The sequence below is a fragment of the Aquarana catesbeiana genome, linkage group LG11, assembly GCF_042186555.1.
Source record: "Aquarana catesbeiana isolate 2022-GZ linkage group LG11, ASM4218655v1, whole genome shotgun sequence".
Lineage (NCBI taxonomy): Eukaryota > Metazoa > Chordata > Amphibia > Anura > Ranidae > Aquarana > Aquarana catesbeiana.
Window position 1 is genome coordinate 234,678,358 of NC_133334.1, and position 18,294 is coordinate 234,696,651.

The 18,294-nt window shown below is 42.3% G+C and overlaps 1 protein-coding gene across 3 annotated transcripts in view; it reads right to left on the reverse strand.

The window, feature by feature from the left end:
* The window catches only part of NLRC5 (NLR family CARD domain containing 5), a 264,118-nt gene that overhangs the window by 41,878 nt on the left and 203,946 nt on the right, over positions 1-18,294 (reverse strand). For all 3 annotated transcript variants that reach the window (XM_073605527.1, XM_073605525.1, XM_073605526.1), the window contains exons 38-41: positions 15,854-15,937; positions 14,144-14,227; positions 9,726-9,809; positions 7,265-7,348 (exon numbers count right to left, since the gene is read on the reverse strand). In XM_073605527.1, coding sequence (XP_073461628.1) covers positions 7,265-7,348; positions 9,726-9,809; positions 14,144-14,227; positions 15,854-15,937 — 336 coding nt within the window. The remainder of the gene's footprint in view (positions 1-7,264; positions 7,349-9,725; positions 9,810-14,143; positions 14,228-15,853; positions 15,938-18,294) is intronic.

Consider the following 18,294-nt stretch of genomic DNA (forward strand, 5'->3'; position numbering starts at 1 on the left):
TAGCATACAGACGAGCGGATTTTTCGACCGGACTCGAGTCCGTCGGAAAGATTTGAAACATGTTTTATTTCTAGGTCCGTCAGACTTTTGGGGAAAAAAAGTCCGCTGGAGCCCACACACGATCGAGTTGTCCAACGGAGTCTGGGCCGCTGGACCAAGTCTGCCGGAAAGTCCGCTCGGGTGTATGTGGCATGAGAGAATAGATATAGCGATACAGGACACTCGTCTTCTATTTTTGTTACTAGCATTTAACACCAAGCAAACAATTCATTTGAAACTTGGAATTAAAGCCTAGAATTAAAAAAAAAACAAAAACATTTTGTTCGTTTACTTGTACCTTTAATTACATAAATCTATAAATCAGATCTAAAAGCGAGACACATGTAAAATGAAGAGAGATAGGGGGAATCTGGCTCTAAACTGGTGACTCAAACACAACACAAATGAATCTAATAGATAATAAGTATAATAAGATAAATAGCATGGATCCAAATTCAATGAATCCTTTACAATTTACTACCTCCTACACATTCCCAATGTACAAATGCTTCATTCAGAAACTATGAATTGAACACGGAACAGTGTGGTAAAAATAGGCCAGCTTTAAGACTGAATACTTTAGCTCTGCACAGCGGAGAGGAACAAAGAGGGGAATTTATCAAAAATTTGGGCAAACGGAATCTGGAGCATAGTAGCCAATCAGCTTCTATCTTCAGCTTGTTCAGTTAAGCACTGGAAAATGAAAAGTAAAAGCTGATTGGTTGCCATGAAGCTGCTCCAGTTTCGATAAATTCTATCGAAAGTGTGTTTGTTACTAGACAAAGACAAACAGAATCACAGAATTTCCAGTAAGTTTGCATCTGTTACTTTAATTGTATAGAGCACGTTGCCACTTTTCTCTGCTCCTGACTTTATGAATTAGACCTATTTTTTTTTTCCACAGCACTGCCAGATAATAACAATAAGAATAATGAGCATATATTATTTTTTTTACAAATAATATAGTATGTGCTGCACAAGCCGAAACACACATGGCTGAGAAAGCTGTGCAGGATTTTTGTGCGGGGAACATTTAAGTCACAGTGACAGAAGCCTGGTGCTGGGTGCAGCCCGCACTTGGCAATAACATAGGTCAGCACACAGGATATTAGCTCTGGCATTCACAGCTAACAAAATAAAATGTTCTTTTCACTTGCTGCTAAAAAGGAAGTTGCTATAGCAACCTTTCAGTGCCTGTCTGTGTATCCGCCTCACTGGTGATGTCATCAGATGCCCCAGGACTACGGTGCCATGAAACAAACAGCAGCTGACAGGGGTGAGCCGCGAGGAAGTGTGTGGGCTGCATGAGCCAATCTGCAGTGGCATCTGACTACCATCACTGTACGCAAGGGGTCACTGACAACCCAATTCTACAAAAGTCACCAGTTAAAAAAGACTGATCACAGTAATGGTTACACATTCAGTTAACAGAACCATTTTCAGCAACAGTGCTTACTAAATTAGAACGTTTTCCTCGGCTGTGGATTAGAAATTGTTATTTACTTTTCTCTGCTCTTTTAAAGATCTACACACTCCTTTACTGATTCCCACCAGTGCATTGGAGAAAGCGATGCATAGATTGGCAGAAATAATAGTTATACGGTAATAAAGCAATTAATTACTAACATTAATTGGCCATACTGTGAAAAGTAACAGGCTCATTCTGCAGAAGGGTCTTTTGAGGACAACTAAACCCAAGCAGAAAAATGAAATATATTGCAGCGTACAGTTCTTAGATGTATTGGCTGCATTCATTTTCTTTTTGTTCTTTTCAAACTAAGAACATTTTAAGCAAATACAGAAAATGCCTGTTGATCCTGCCAGAAATGCAGTGTCCTTGTCACTTCTTGTGAGCTGTATCAAAGATTATCTTCCTTCCTAGCTATCTTCTGCAAACTATTATTATTATTATTTTACAGGATTTATATAGCGCCAACAGTTTACGCAGCGCTTTACAATATAAAAGGGAGACAATGCAGTTATAATACAATAAGATACAAGAGGATTAAGAAGAGCTTATAATCTAATAACTACCAATTGCCTTGCCCCCATGCAGTAGAGAGCAAGAGCTATGGACATGTTTTTAGTCCATATCAGGAGAGCAGCCTAGGGTGACATCCATGACTCCCTCCATAGATACAGTGGTATACCTCCCAACATTTTGAGATGGGAATGAGGGACACCTACTAACAAACGTATGTAGGCATAGGACACGCCCCCTGCAACACCCCCTTAAAGAAGAATTAACCAAAAAAAAAAAGTTAATTAAATCCACAAGGACTTTTTTTTACCCTTACTATTCCTTTATATTGGCTTTTAAAATGTACAAATGCACCAATTTAGAAATTGGATGAAAGGTTTAGCGCTGGGAAACACTTTTTGAAAGATAAAAACTGCATTTTGTATACAACTATATGGATCAGACCAAAATGAGGGACAAATGAGGAGGAAAGAGGAACAGAGGGACATTGCTCCAAATCAGGAACAGTCCCTCGAAATCAGGGACAGTTGGGAGCTATGCAGTGGAGGACTGACATACCCACCAAGGGACAGGAAGTTTGCTATTTACAGGATTGCCAGGTGGAAATAAAGCAAAAGAAACTTGAAAAAAAGAAAAAGCATGTATCCACCTCAACAAGGACTAGTAAGCTGCAATATATTGGAATCTTGGTTTGGGTTTAGGTACACTTTAAAGAGGAACTACACCCTCCTATCCTTTACAGCCATGGAAGCTGCCATCTTGGCCTCTGTTTAATCTGCAGTTGCCATGGTGATGTATATGTGATCCTTAAATTCGATTTTAACTCCACCTCAACCACTTCTATACCGGGGCTATTCTGGCACTCCTCTCCTACATGTAAAAATTATATTTTTTTTGCTAGAAAATGACTCAGAACCCCCAAACATTATATATGTTTTTTAGCAGACACCCTAGGGAAAAAAATGGCGGTCGTTGAAACTTTTTATGTCGCACGGTATTTGTGCAACAATTTTTCAAACGCATTTTTTTCATTAATTAAAAGATAACAATAACAGTAAAGTTAGCGCAATTTTTTTTGTGTAATTTGAAAGATGAAGTTACGCTGAGTAAATAGATACCCAACATGTCACGTTTTAAAATTACGCACACTCATGGAATGGCGCCAAACTTCGGTACTTAAAAATCTCCATAGGCGACTTTTAAAATTCTTTTTTTACAGGTTACCAATTTAGAGTTACAGAGGAGGTCTAGTGCTAGAATTTTTACTCTCGCTCTAACGCCCGCGGTGATACCTCACATGTGTGGTTTGAACGGAGTTTACATAAGTGTGCGTTCCCTTCTGTGCACGAGCTACCGGGACAGGGGCATTTAAAAATTTTTTTCCGCAATCGTGTCTTTGTTTACAAGCGCGGCCCGGACATGACGTCATAATGTCGCACCCGGGCCTCCGACGGGAATAGAGATGACTGGTGACCATCTGGTGTTGGCGGTGCTCTGTCAGATTAGGCGACCCGTCAGAATTGGTAACGGAAGTGACGTTCCCTCACCGCCATCTTGCTACACCCCACACTCCTCCACAGTAACGATACACAGAGAAGGGGGCAAGCTGACATCTTGTTACACCCAACTGAGTTTTGCATTTCATAGTTATTTTTAACAGGAAACTGAGTTTATAAGGTGAAATACAGTAATTAGAAATCCAACGGACTGTTTAGATGTTGAATTTTAAAAGCAGCGGCAAACCTGCTGATCTCACGGGTTTGTTAATGTGAACACCGCTGCTTTTATAATGTTATTATTTCAACATGTAAACAGTCCGATGGATTTCTAAATACTGTATTTCACCATTTAATGCTTAGTTTCCTGTTAAAAATAACTGTGAAATACCAAACTCCGGTTGGTGTAACAAGATGTGCGCTTAATTTGACGGAACAGCGGCGGATTCTTTCTCCGGGTCCCCGATGGCACTGGAGGGCTGAACTGCCACTATGATCATTCTTACGGTGCACAGAATCGCCGGCTGAAAAAGAGGATATCTGAATGATGCCTGTAGCCACAGGCATCATTCAGATATTCCCAATGAAAGTAAAGAACGTCATATGATGGCCTTGGGCTGGAAGTGGTTAAATGAACTTGTACTTTCTCAAAGCAACAGGTATACCTTAACCTAGCCATCCCCATTAATATATACCTTGCTTTGCTCCAGCACTGCACCGTTCAGTTGCCAGTATTACCGCGGTATAGCCGCGCTGTCCCATTGATTTCAATGGGAAGGAGCGGTGAAGGAGCGGTGAACACACCGCTCCTTCACCGCTCCAAAGATGCGGCTCGCAGGACTTTTTTTACCGTCCTGCCAGCGCACCGCTTCAGTGTGAAAGCCCTCGGGCTTTCACACTGAACAAACAGCGGAGGCTGTTTAGGGGCGGTTTGCAGGCGGTATTTTTAGCGCAATAACGCCTGCAAACCGCCCCAGTGTGAAAGGGGCCTATCTCATAGTGCTGGTTGGTCTAATAATGTCTTTTGGAATGAGCTACATGCTTCTCCATACCTGAAAGTACAGAATGTCTGCGTCTGCTACCATTGCTGGACAGAGCAGCTGGAAAGTGAAGAAAAGTATAAACTGTGGGGGATTAAATCAAACCCATTGCTTTGCCCTAAATGGGTAAAGCGCACATTTTCTTTAAGTAGACTGTACTTTTGTGCCCTGCACTTCCTTGTCATTTAATCCTCCACCAGGCCACCTAAAAACACCTGGTATTTTTCAGTTTTGGAGGAAGATGTGACATTCTTTAGGGTTGATTTACTAAATGCAAATGGACTGTGCAGTTTGCAAAGTGCAGTTGCTCCAGAGCTTAGTAAATAGGGTAGAGCTTCACTCTGCAAAACGTACTCAACTATTAGGGCCGACCCTACCATGGGTCCCACTGGGTCCATTAGACCCAGGCAGCACTTTGAGAGGGGCCGAAAATTAGGCCCAAGAATATTTTTTTTCTCCCAGCACTTTGGTGCGCACCACCGGCACCAGATCAGATGTACAGCTTTCCTCCACCTGGCCCAGCAGGCGCGGCACTCCCGCTCCCCTACCTTATTTACACAACACGTGAAGCATGGCAGGTCCGGACAAAGGGTGGGGCTTTTCAAGTTAAGAAGCGGATGGTTGGTTACTAAACAGCGGGGCGGTCCCAGCAATCAATCACCTGCCTTTCATATTTAAAAGCCCCGCCCTTTGTCTGGACCTGCCATGCTTCCCGTCTTGTGTAAATAAGGTAGGGGAGGGGGAGTGCTGCGATCTTATGGAAGGGGCTGTTTGTAATACGGATAGAGGACTGTGATGAGGGTCTGCGATGAGGGGGGTCTGTGATGGGGGGTGGCTCTGTGATAGGGGGCTCTGTGATGAGGGGAGTCTGTGATGAGGGGGGGTCTGTGATGGGGGGTGGAGCTCTGTGATAGGGGGCTCTGTGATGAGGGGGGTCTGAGGTGGGGGGATCTGTGATGGAGAGGGGTCTGTGATGAGGGGAGTCTGTGATGAGGGGGGTCTTAGGTGGGGGGATCTGTGATGGAGAGGGGTCTGTGATGAGGGGAGTCTGTGATGGGGGGGAAGCTCTGTGATGAGGGGAGTCTGTGATGAGGGGGGTCTGTGATGGGGGGGAGCTCTGTAATAGGGGGCTCTGTGATGAGGGGGGTCTGAGGTGGGGGGATCTGTGATGGAGAGGGGTCTGTGATAAGGGGAGTCTGTGATGAGGGGGGTCTTAGGTGGGGGGATCTGTGATGGAGAGGGGTCTGTGATGAGGGGAGTCTGTGATGGGGGGGAAGCTCTGTGATGAGGGGAGTCTGTGATGAGGGGGGTCTGTGATGGGGGGGGGGGGCTTTGTGATAGGGGGTTCTGTGATGAAGGGAGTCTGTGATGAGGGGGGTCTGAGGTGGGGTGGATCTGTGATGAGGGGAGTCTGTGACGAGGGGAGTTTGTGGTTTGGAATTGAACATAATGGCATGTCATATAATTTTGCATATAGACAAGGTGCTGTTGCATGTAAATCTGACTTTCCTGATAAATGTAATTTTAGTATTAATTATCAGGATATAAAATCATGGATGTGGGGGCAGCATTTCGTTCTTGGACCCAGGCAGCACAATGTCTTGGGGACCCTGTCAATCATGTACAAGGAAAATAATTTGCTAAACTCTGGAAAAACTGCTCTTGCACTTTGCAAAGCACACAGTCTATTTGCAATGCAGTGTTAAAGGCTTGAGCATACAATTGTAAGGCCCAATTGTTGCCATGGGATGCGGGGGTCATTGCAAGACTATGTATAGCCCTTTGTAAGTTTCCACTTGTCCAGCAGGTCAAAATTCACAAAGTAAACCTTGGGTGGCCTGGCAGTGGATCAGGGCGATGGGGCGTTCAGGGAAGATCAGTACAGCAAGCTTACAATCGCTTTGGTTGGGTCAACCTATAACTTTGCCCAGTACAGGTTCACCTTGAGCAGCATTAGGATTCCTTGTCTAGCGCATTGTGTTGTACAAGGAAATTCTATTTACTATAGGTAGACAAGCCACTTTGTAATTTAATTTCAATAATAATATTAATAATTATTTGTTTATTGGTAGAGCAACATGGAGCGAAGAAATATTTTCACACATTAATACTAAGTAAATGATGTATAATAATGTTATTCTCCCACCCAGATGCCTATCACTTGGAACAAAACACACACACGCAGACACACAGAGGTTGATTTACTAAAGGCAAGTAGAGTGTGCACTTTTAAAAAGTGCAATTGCACTCTGCAAGAGCAGTTGCTCCAGAGCTTAGTAAATGAGCAGAGGTTCTGCTGACTTCTATTACACAATCATGTGAAGCAAAAATGCATTTTTTTTTTATTTTCCTTGCACATGATTGGGTATTCTTTGCAAAGGGAAGCTTTACCTCATTTACTAAGCTCTGGAGCAAGTGCACTTTGCAAAGTGCACAGTCTATTTGCCATTAGTAAATCAACCCCATGGAGCCTCTTTCCTGTATCTTGACTCTTGCACTTACTCATTTTGGTAATACCTTAGTGCATTAAGCCACAGCAACCAATGAGAACATATCCCAGTATATTGACATATCATGAGTTACAGTTCACTGCACCTCACTATTCCTCTCTGCATTGCCTTATTGAAAATGTTTAAATTGTTCCACATTTACATGTTTCAACCTTTCTGTATGACAGCATAAATTGTTATAGTTAACCGACAACTTACTTGATGTCTTCCATGAACTGACACTGTCCAATTGCTTTGATAATTGCTAACCCTCCTAGTGAGCTGATTTTACTTTGGGAAATACTGTAAAATAAAAAAAAATGCATTGAGCAAAAATAATCAAATCTAGTAACTGTAATGCCGCGTACACACAAGCGGAATTTCTGACAGAAAGAGTCCGATGGGAGCTTTCCATCGTATATTACGATATTCCGACCGTGTGTATGCCCCATTGAACTTTTTCTGTCGAAAATTCTGACGGACTTAGATAGAGAACATGTTCTATATTTTTCCGACAGAACAAATTACTATCGGAAAAAACACGCGTCTGTATGCTATTCCGACGCACCAAAAACGACGCATGCTCTGAAGCAAGTACGAGACGGAAGCTATTGGCTACTGGCTATTGAACTTCCGTTTTCTAGTCCCGTTGTGCGTGTTGTATGTCACCGCGTTCTGGATGGTCAGAATTTGGTGTGACTGTGTGTATGCAAGACAGCTTGAGCGGAATTCCGTCGGAAAAACCTTCAGAGTTTAATCCTGCGGCAAAAACGGTCATGTGTACAGGGCATTAATATACTTTCTTTAAAGCTGAACTCCAGGAAACCTAAAAATCCTCACTTGCAGTGGGGCTTTGTCCGCACTGCAAGGATTAACTGCTTGTTTCTGTCTAGAGCATTTGAAAGAACAGAACTACTTACCTGATCCTCCGCTCCTGCCAGCGCCTCTGCGCTACTTTGATCCCTGCAGCTTCTTCTCCCCCCATGCTTAGGTGGTCTAAGGGCCTCTGACATCATGCACTGGATATGAGGATGCTGAGTGACAGTCCACCGCCAGAGCATGGGGAGCACCATCTGCCAGGGGAGCAGAGGATTGGGTAAGTAAAAGTGCTTTTTCTGTCCCGTAGGCTAAACAAGCAGTTAAAGGAGGATTTTTAGGTTTCTTGAAGTTGGGCTTCAATGCTTTCCTCCCTGCCAAAACAATCACTTTATATTGGGAAGAGTATACAAGTAGGAACAAATAATGAAGGTTGTTCTTTCACATTGTGCTTGGTTCTCTCATTCATTAGCTGGTCAAAACTAATATTTTAGGAGATAGTAACTTCAAAACTGATCAGAGTACATCTACACTTTCTCAGTAAATGTTCTATTTTGGGGTAATGCAGTAGAAAGATGTTAAGTGGGTTAGTGGGTGTCCGTATGTGCTGCTGGCGGTGGTCACATGGTCCTGAGCACAGGAAAACACACAGTCTTTATGCTATTTCTGGGCTACCATACTGTTTAATCCACCACTCCAGTGTCTGTGTCCCTCTATATGATTTATGGAAGCATAACTTGCATGCTGAACAGAAATTAAATCTAACATATTCCTTCATTCACTCTACACAGAGCATTCATCTGATTTGGAATGGAGCCCTGTTTTGCTGACAGTTTTCTACCTGGGTCCTTCAATTTTTTAAATCGGATGTCGGGCGGAAGGTGGCCAACAGGGCCACCCATTGAGTGACTTTTGTCCAGCTGATCAGAAAGTGATCCTCTCCTCTTGGTCCCAGCAGGTGTCCTATCTGATAGAAAGCAAGTGAATCTGTAATTTGAGGAGGAGTGCCCAGTGTCCGGAGTGATTCCACACTTGATGCAAGGATATCAATCATTTATTGGGAATCAGGAATAAACAAACTGAGCCAGGGCATTTCAGGAGAACTGCCTTCCCCTTTCTTCAGGGCTATTGGTATGTATCAACAGAGATAGGTGTCTCTGTACCATTCCAGAGATCATCTGTCAGTACAAGGCTCTTTACAGAGACACAAGTAGCACCACTGAGCCCACCTATCTCCATTGATGCATACACATAGTCCTGAAGAAGGGAGAGGCAGTACACCTGAAAGGAGTTGGCTCAATTTGTTTATTCTTGATTCTCAATAAACGATTGATATCCTTGCACCAAGTGTGTCATCAGGGGCTCCTCTTTTCTTATTGTAATATCCCATCTACTGAAGTGACGTCGGAGTCGGACCAGTTTAGGTAGCAGTCCTGACTTCCAAAGGGAGTCACAGACCTCCATTTATCCACAGAACCACTTAATACAGACTAAAAAAATCCTATCTGTCCAGCGCGGTCCCTAGCTCCAACCAACAAAATGTAGAAAAAGAATCATCCTTGCCTTTTCCATGGAGGAAAGAGTATGGCAACAGTTATTAATGATTACTAAAAATATTCAAATTGGATAATGAATACTTTCAATGGCTATGCAGCCAATTTATACTCCCAGTGATGTTCATAACAATTTTCATATTACAAGCAATGCTTAAATTTAGATGATCACATGCCAGCATTTATTCCCTTAGTGCAGCAGAACAGTTATGCAGAAATATTGTAGTTTATTATTCCTGTTATAAAGCAAAATAGTCATTTATTTACAGTCATCCAAATGAGAGAATATGGTTTATCAGAACAGATCTTACCTGATTTTCTTAATTTTTTTTAGCCTAGGCAGCACTGCAGCAAGCCTGTCTGCACCCGCATCCTCAATGCTATTGCAACTTAAACTGCAAATCAAAAAATAGAACATTTACTACGTCTCCCAAAATGTGCAAAAGCAATTGCCTCAATTTAATTATGTATTAACTAAAGATCTCTGGTCTATATGATAATTACCAATATATTGAAGCGTTAATCGTAAAGTCTCATTTAAACGGGATGTAAAAAACACTGTGTGCAGATGCGTTCAGAGTCTAGTTCTGCATGCATTATTAAAATAAATTGTGCCATTTAGACAGGTGCGTTGGGAGCTGTTATTTAGCGCTGCATTGAGCAGCATAAAAAAAAAAATTGAGCAGAGACGCTTTCATGGCTGCACAGATTCTGCGTGTTTACTATATGTACACATGCAAACATATGTAAATGGCCTTTAACATGCATAGGCACTAGTAACTGCATCTAAATATGTGTCATCTTAACGCACCTAAACAAATGTGTTTTTTTGCCAGCAGGAACCTTGCTCTTGCAGCTTGCCCTTCCGAAAAACACGTCTGTGTGAACAAGGCCTAACTAATCTCTGGAAAGCTGTGCCGAAAAAAGTGATGCAGAGGAAAAAGGACTAGTCACCAGTATTGGCTGCGGGTTCCCTGCTGTTGATCTTTACCTATTAGGTCTCTTTCACATGGGTCTAGCTGCTGTGAGCAGTGGCTGGCCCACAGTTAGCAGGCGAATAGGAAGGGATATGCCACCTCCCGTATGCCTGTTTGAATAGGGATTTCACACTGAAACCCCTCTTTACCATGCTGCAACTGCAACCATTGAATGCGTATCATGGCTGCGGCACGGCCCCATTCACCACCACTATGGGACCTGCTGAAAAGATGTGCCCTATTTTTTTAATGTGTTCTGGGGGCCATTGCCTGGTATTGATAGGTGGCTAAGGTGAGTTTAAAATGTGCCTCAACCAACTGGCTTTGCCACCGGACAGTGATCACGTGAACCGACCTTACTTACATACCATGTCTTGATCTGCACTGTGTGGAGGCAGCCATCTTGGTAGCAGAGCAGAGCTTTGTTTTCCCATGTCCCAGCCTCCAGCAAAGAGTTCAGGGAGCAACAAAATGGCAACATTTCCGAATCTCACTCCAAATCTCCTGAGACCAACAGTCAGAGGCAGCAGTGCCTTATGTCTCACGCTTCATATATACAGCTATGAGATTTTAGCACAACAGTGCTTAGGCACCCTTGTATATCAATTCAAAACAAAGGGTATGTATTTCAGGGAGCCACTTAGGTACAATTAACATAATATAGCAAATTTTCACTTCAGGTTCACTTTAAAAATCCGTCATAATGTGTTGGTGGCCAAGCAATTAACGTAATATTATGAAATTTGTCCAGGTTTATCCATATACTGTATCTGAAAGAAGACTGTTACTGTTACCCATTGCAACCAATCAGTTTATTTTTATTCATTCTATCCTACATTTATGTTGGCAGAAGACCAGGTCAGTTATCACATGTACCTCCTCAACCAGCACACTGTTTCTACTTGTTTCTGTGGGGCCAGCTTCTGACTAATGAATAATTGCTTTCTACCCCTCTTAATGCAGCAAAAAAAGAGCCATCTTGACTGGGCATATGTAGCCTCCCTGGCGGTATGATTATGTCAGATTTTTGCGTCTCAAAGCGGTACATTGTTTTGCATAGAAATTTGGCATTTTATATTGTAGGCCTGTAATTCTTAGTAATAACTCACTTAAATCTGTCAAAACAAGAGTCTAATAGACATCCCGGGTATGATAAAGTTTGAAACACGAAATCATAAAATATAATATAATATTATAATATAATAAATAACTTTAATTATAAAAAATAATAATATAATAATAATAAAATTAATTTCCCCACGATTCACTATCGCTCAATTCTGCAAATAATTTACTGTTTTCTAGCTGGTCTAAAATCACTTTTGACATAAAGGGACACTTTTTGGTTGTCATGGACATTCTCCAGTTTCCAGGCAGAAAGAACAGTATATATATAAAATATAAAATTGCATGCAGGGCATTGGACAAACCACTAGGGACAAAGGGGAGGTGAAATAATTTGATACGGTAATGTAATCTGTAAGATTACAGTGTACTGTATGTGTTATGTTTTTTGTACTTTTTGAATTTGCAGCCGGGCTCCGCCCCCATGCCTCATGACGCTTGCAGGGAACGGAGCCCGGAACACAGAGCATCGGGCGGATGTGATCTGGCGGAGGACACAGCGGGGGGACATCGCAGGATCCTGGTGACAAGGTAAGTACACTGCACCAGGATCCTGCAATGTAATCCCGAGTGTGGCTCGGGGTTACCGCTAATGGTACTGAAATTTAACCCCGAGCCACAACCACCACAGCGCAATGACAGTATGCGCAGAGTTGTAGCACTTCATCGTTTATAACTATAGAAAGCCCAAATATGATTAGCTGCTAATTATTCCTGCAGTCTGTATTACATTATTGGCTTCCCAAGGACATTGTGTGGTTTACATATACCCTGGAAGACTTCAGTTAGACCTCCAGGGAATATATATATATATATCATATTATAATATACTGTATATACTATAAGAGCATTTATGTGTTCCTGCCAGTACTTGCTATCAGCTGTTGAAGTCCCAGTCTGTAAATCTGGGTATACACAAATTGAAATTCAGCCGTATTCTGACAGTGGAGGAGTCGCGCTGTCATAATACAATAGAACAGTGGGGAGGATCCTTCCGTCCACCCTGCTTGCGTGGACAGGGAAATCTGTAAGGTTTTTTTTTTGTTCAGCCCACTGGCAGAACAACACACAAAAAAAAAAACTGCATGTGCTTTGAAGGGAATGCATGTATAACCAGGTTTAGTGCTGGTTCACGCTTGTGTGGGCTACATTCTGCGGCCTATTGAAATGAATGGGCTTCCCTACCCGAAAATACAATTCGGAAAAAGAAGTCTTGGACCCTCTTTGAAAATTGGGGTTGATTTACTAAAGGCAAAATGACTGTGCACTTTGAAAGTGCAGTTGCTCTCTGCAAGTGCAGTTGCTCCGGTACTTAGTAAATGAGGTAAGGCTTCACTTTGCAAAAAATACCCAATCACTTGCAAAGAAAATAATAAAAAAGCATATTTGCTTGCACATGATTGGATGATGGAAGTCAGCAGAGCTTCTGCTCATTTACTAAGCTCTGAAGCAACTGCACTTTGCAAAGTGCACAGTCTATTTACCTTTAGTCCTTTTGCAGACTGGGCTTAAAAAAACACCAGTTCCCTTGGCAGAAAAAAACGCGTTTTTCTGCCAGAAGTCTCCAATCAGAAACACAAACCAAAAGCTTTTTTTTTTCCTGCCTCTATACGTTGAGCTCAAAATATGCCTGTAATTGTCCTAATGTGCATGGACACATAGGATAACATTGAACGGCTTCTAAAGGCAGAACACAAAACTGTAGAAACAATGATTTTTAAGCCAGGGTGCATGGAGCCTACTAGCTGGAAAAACTTCTGGTCAGCTTGTTACAACAATATACATTGCAACAGTGTAACATTTTGATAGAATGATACAATGCTGGTGCATGTCACCATAGATCGCAGATTTGATCTGTAATCTGATTGGAAATTCAGCTGCAGCAAAGCTGTACAGTGAAAAAAGGCTTTGATTTTTTATTCAGTTTTAGTAATATTGTTCCCTGGATCCTTATATTTAACCCAAGTTAGCACTATTAGACCTTTCATTTCTTCCTCCTTGCTTTCTCCCCATTTTTACTTTAAATTTTACATTGTCTTTACTATTTGTACACACACGTTTTCTCATGTGTACCTTTTTTGGTGATGCTTTATTTAAATTTAAAAATTCATATCATTTTTGAGTATCATTAAGATTTTTTTCTGTTTGCCTGGACATTCTTCATTATACTGTATATTTATGTATCAACATCCAGTTATATTATCGATTCTGACACATACATGTTAAGTTATCATGTAAAAATATGCTTGCAGCACCTCTACCTCAGAATTATACATTACAAGTGGCACCAATAAACCTATTCAAGTCAAGGTTAAGAAGAATATTTTGGTTCTTGGGTTATTGATGAGGCATGCAAATATTAGACTCTGTCTTGCTATTTATATAAAAACGTTGCAAAAAAAACGAGATTTCTGAGAAACTATGGACCATTTGTCTGCTTGCAGACCACTTCATGCAGAAAGAATTTCACATGCAGAGTAAATGGAAAGGAAGCAGCTGACTCCATCAGATGTGTAGCGAGCCATTAGGCTGGATGATGTTCTATCTGACACATCTGAAGCGCACAAATAACCTGGGAGTTCACAGTTGTCATGATTTTACAACATATATAATATAACCAGACTTACTCTAAGGCTTCCATTTCTGGACAGTGAACCAAACTGTCTGCTAGATGCTGAATACCTATAGGTGTTATTTTGTTGTTTCCGAGCCTGAAAATCCAAATCAAAGATAAAAAAATTAAACTGATATATAAAATACAAAACATTTTTAGCATTATTTTATAGTATTATGAACAAGTATCACATTTATTGATAAAACATAGCACACATACATCAGGAATGCCTGTATCCGCCTCCTCATCCCAGATAGCGAGGATAACTTGCCACAAATTTGTGACAGTGTTGAATTGTAAGTCTGTTAATTTGCTGCACATTTTCACTGGCAAGTTGTACACTTGCAGAGCACTTGAAGCCAGTGGTGGTGCATCCACTGGCTTCAAGCCACCCTCTCTGTGTAGTATGGATAGATTCATGCATTGCATGAATCTGTCCTTGGGCGCTGTAGCCACCCCCTATTCAGGCTTCCGGCCCCTTTTCGGACACCAGGCGCCTGAATTACAGCGGCAGGGGGTGTTATTGAAGCACCTGATTGGAGCCATAGGCTTAAAAAGAGGTGAACTGCCAGCACAAACCATTGCGCTCGCAGTCCACCCAGACGTGTTAGCAAAGCAAATGAATATTTGCTTTGCTAACACAGAACCGCTTCTCAGCCAATCAGGAGGCGCAGATGTAATACCGGTCGCTTGATTGGCTGAGGGCAGAGGCGATCCCATTGGCCACCTAGCAGAACAGGAAGCAGACACACACCGAGGACACAGAAGCCATTGCTGCGCTACCCGTCCCACAGCTCGCCACCTGACCCGCCACAGCGATGGGGTAAGTGATATGATGGGCAAAGTTGGCTGCATATTATGGGCACAGTTGGCTGCATTTGCTCGACACAGAGTTTGCAAATGATGGGCACAGTTGACTGCATATGATGGACAGAGTGGCTGCATATAACGGGCACAATTTTCTGCATATAATGGGCACAGTGGCTGCATTTGATGGCACAGTGGCTGCATTTGATGGCACAGTGGCTGCAATTGATGGCACAGTGGCTGCAATTGATGGCACAGTGGCTGGAATTGATGTTTTTGTTTCAGTATGTTGCTGACTTTTCAAATATGAACACTTACCTGTCCAGGGCGCCCGCGATGTCGGCACCCGAAGCTGATCTGTCCCTCGGCTCTCGGGTGAAGGCGCCGCCATCTTCGGTAAGGGAATCAGGAAGTGAAGCCTTGCGGCTTCACAGCCTGGTTTCCTACTGCGCATGAGCGATCCCACTGGTCCTTGCTGTCTTCTGGGACTTGTGTGACTCCCAGAAGACAGCGGGGGGGACGGAGGAGGCGCCGGATATGGCATAGATATCCGCGCATACTGTGGCTATCTATGCCCGGAAGTGGGAGCAAATACCTGGATTATACAGGTATCTTCTCTCCCCTCCCCCCTGAAAGGTGCCAAATGTGACACTGGAGGGGGGAGGATTCCGAAAAGGGGAAGTTCCATTTTTGGGTGGAACTCCGCTTTAAGTGTATTTTTTCCTGAAAATCTGCGTTTAATAAACAGCTACACAAATATCATGCTTCATACAAAATTGCAACAACAACCATTTTATTCTCCAATGCTTCTGCTTAAACAAATATGTAATGCTTGGGGATTTTTACATGTACGATAGAAATGTCACGATTGTCCTGGACTGGAAGTAGTTAAAGGAACACAAGTCCTGATACTTACATTAGTATCTTCACAGAAGTCATTTGCGCTAATCCCTGGGACAATGTAAGGAGAGAGGCGTCATCCAGTGACATAGACATCAAGCTGCACAGAACAGAGAGGAATGTGACAATATGGAGTATACAGTATGTAGGTATGGTCTGCAGCATGATCCATTAATGAGGAGGTTACAACATTGTATCGGACTTTATCATACAGACTTATGAAATGTACATTTTCTTTACCAGCAGCTCTAGTATCTGTGGCTTCTGTCAAGGGAACAGCTCATTTACAGAATCATGTTATTAGAGTGAACAGTGAAGCCGGAAATACTGACATAAAGGGATTTCCAATATCAATAAAAACTAGGCTCTGCTTGAGTGATAATATCGAAAAGTTAGCTATGTGTGTCACTGACCTATACCTTGCAATTTATCTGTTACTTAATAAAGTGATCTCATTAATGAGCCTGCTAGGGTGAGGTAAGGTGAGTGAGAAAAAGAAGCCAAGTACTTTAGTCTCTTCTAGGGGAGATGCTTTTGCTAGTCTCCAAAGAGCATGCTTGTGCAGAGCCCATCAAAGCCTTATCATAAAGTACTGCCAGTGATAGGACCACAGCTAGCAGACATTGCAAGGAGATAAAAACCTGGAACTCCGCATTGCACTGAGAAATTTTATGGGAGGGTTAAACTGACCATACCCATAGCTCCCAACTGTCCCTGATTTCGAGGGACTGTCCCTGATTTGGAGTAATGTCCCTCTGTCCCTCTTTCCCCCTCATTTGTCCCTCATTTTAGATCTGATCTATATAGCTGTATATAAAATGCACGTTTTTATCTTTCAAAAAGTGTTTCCCAGTGCTAAACCTTTCATCCAAATTCTAAATTGCTGCATTTATAAATGTTAAAAGCCAATATAAGAAATGGTAGTGGTAAAAATAAGTCCCTTGTGGATTTAATTAACCTTTTTTTGGGGGGTTAATTCTCCTTTAAGGGGGTGTGGCAGGGGGCGTGTCCGGTGCCTACATACATTTCCTAGTAGGTGTCCCTCATTCCCATCTCAAAATGATGGGAGGTATGCATACACCAGGAGAATTTACTTTGAAAATGTTAATTTTTAGAATTTTTTTTTGATTTTCTAATGGTTAATGATGTCAAACTCAAAAAATTCTGACTGTGAATATGTTTGGAAAAAAATGTACATATTGTAATGAAACCTGTTAATATGCCTGGCATGCCATTCAATTAGCAGGTCTGGACAAAATTTTAAAGGATAGGTTCCCCTTTGGAACATGTCACAATGTTACAACTGTATTTAGTGTATGACATGTAACATGTTCCAATACCTGCGGCAATCACCCCATCTTCGCGCTGTCACGGGGTGGGGTTCATCTCCCCGCACCCATCATCACTTCTCAAAATCGGCCAGTTGGTGCGGGGCTCTGCCCACATGGCCACGTCATTCATTTACAGAAATCTGTGAGTGAAGAAACTACAAGTCCAATCTGCCACTGATTGTGGGTGCAAAGCTCTGCAGGCTTCTGTGAAAAAAAATTATAAATGCACATTTGTTTCTTGCAGAAATATGTGCATTTATTATTATTATTCTCATAAAGGTGAACTTAGCTTTTAAGGGCAATTAGCTGGCTCAATGCTTAGAGAATTAGCCCCAATATGCAACCTGTAGCTGCAGGAAATAAAATCACTGACTGTGTTCTCCAGGCGGGGAGGGGGGTTAGCGCGGGGAGTCCTCCTGCCGGGAGAGCACAGTGATTACTGCTGGTGGCTAGAGCCACTGGCAAAACCGGTAATTGCATGCTGAAAATCTGACATTCTCATTGTACCCAAGATAATCGATGGATCAGCTTGGGTACATTCATCCTGACCATAGATGGATTGAATTGCGACAGGTCCCTGCTGAACAGGCTGAGATTCAATAATGTATGGCCGGCTTTAGATGGACAAATACATTTAGAACAACTTTGCATAACAAGTTAAGACCTAATTCTGGCTAATTCTAGCTAACACAGGCAGTTACAGCAACATTTTTTTTTCTTTTTTGAATAAAAGTTTTAGCTATATATATATGTCAGTGTTAGATGATTTGAGTCAACTTTTTCTGGAAATTTGGTCTGTTAAAGGAAGTTGAAAAAAAAGTTTACCATGCAGGGCATACATCTATGTTACAAGAAGGGTTTAGAGAAAAAAATATTGTTGTGTTATTACTAAGGATGAGCTCAGGCGTGTTCGCAAACCGCACGGGCAGAGCCCGCCAGGAAGTCAGCACTGCGGAGCGCTAATTGCAGGCAGTGAGACATTTTCCCGATCCGCGGCTGCAGAGATTGAGAAATGTCTCACTGCCTGTGATTAGCGCTGTGCAGTGCCGACTTTCTGGCGGGCTCTGCACGTGCAGGTTGTGAACATGCCTTAGCTCATCCTTAGTTTAGGACTACATTATTTGTG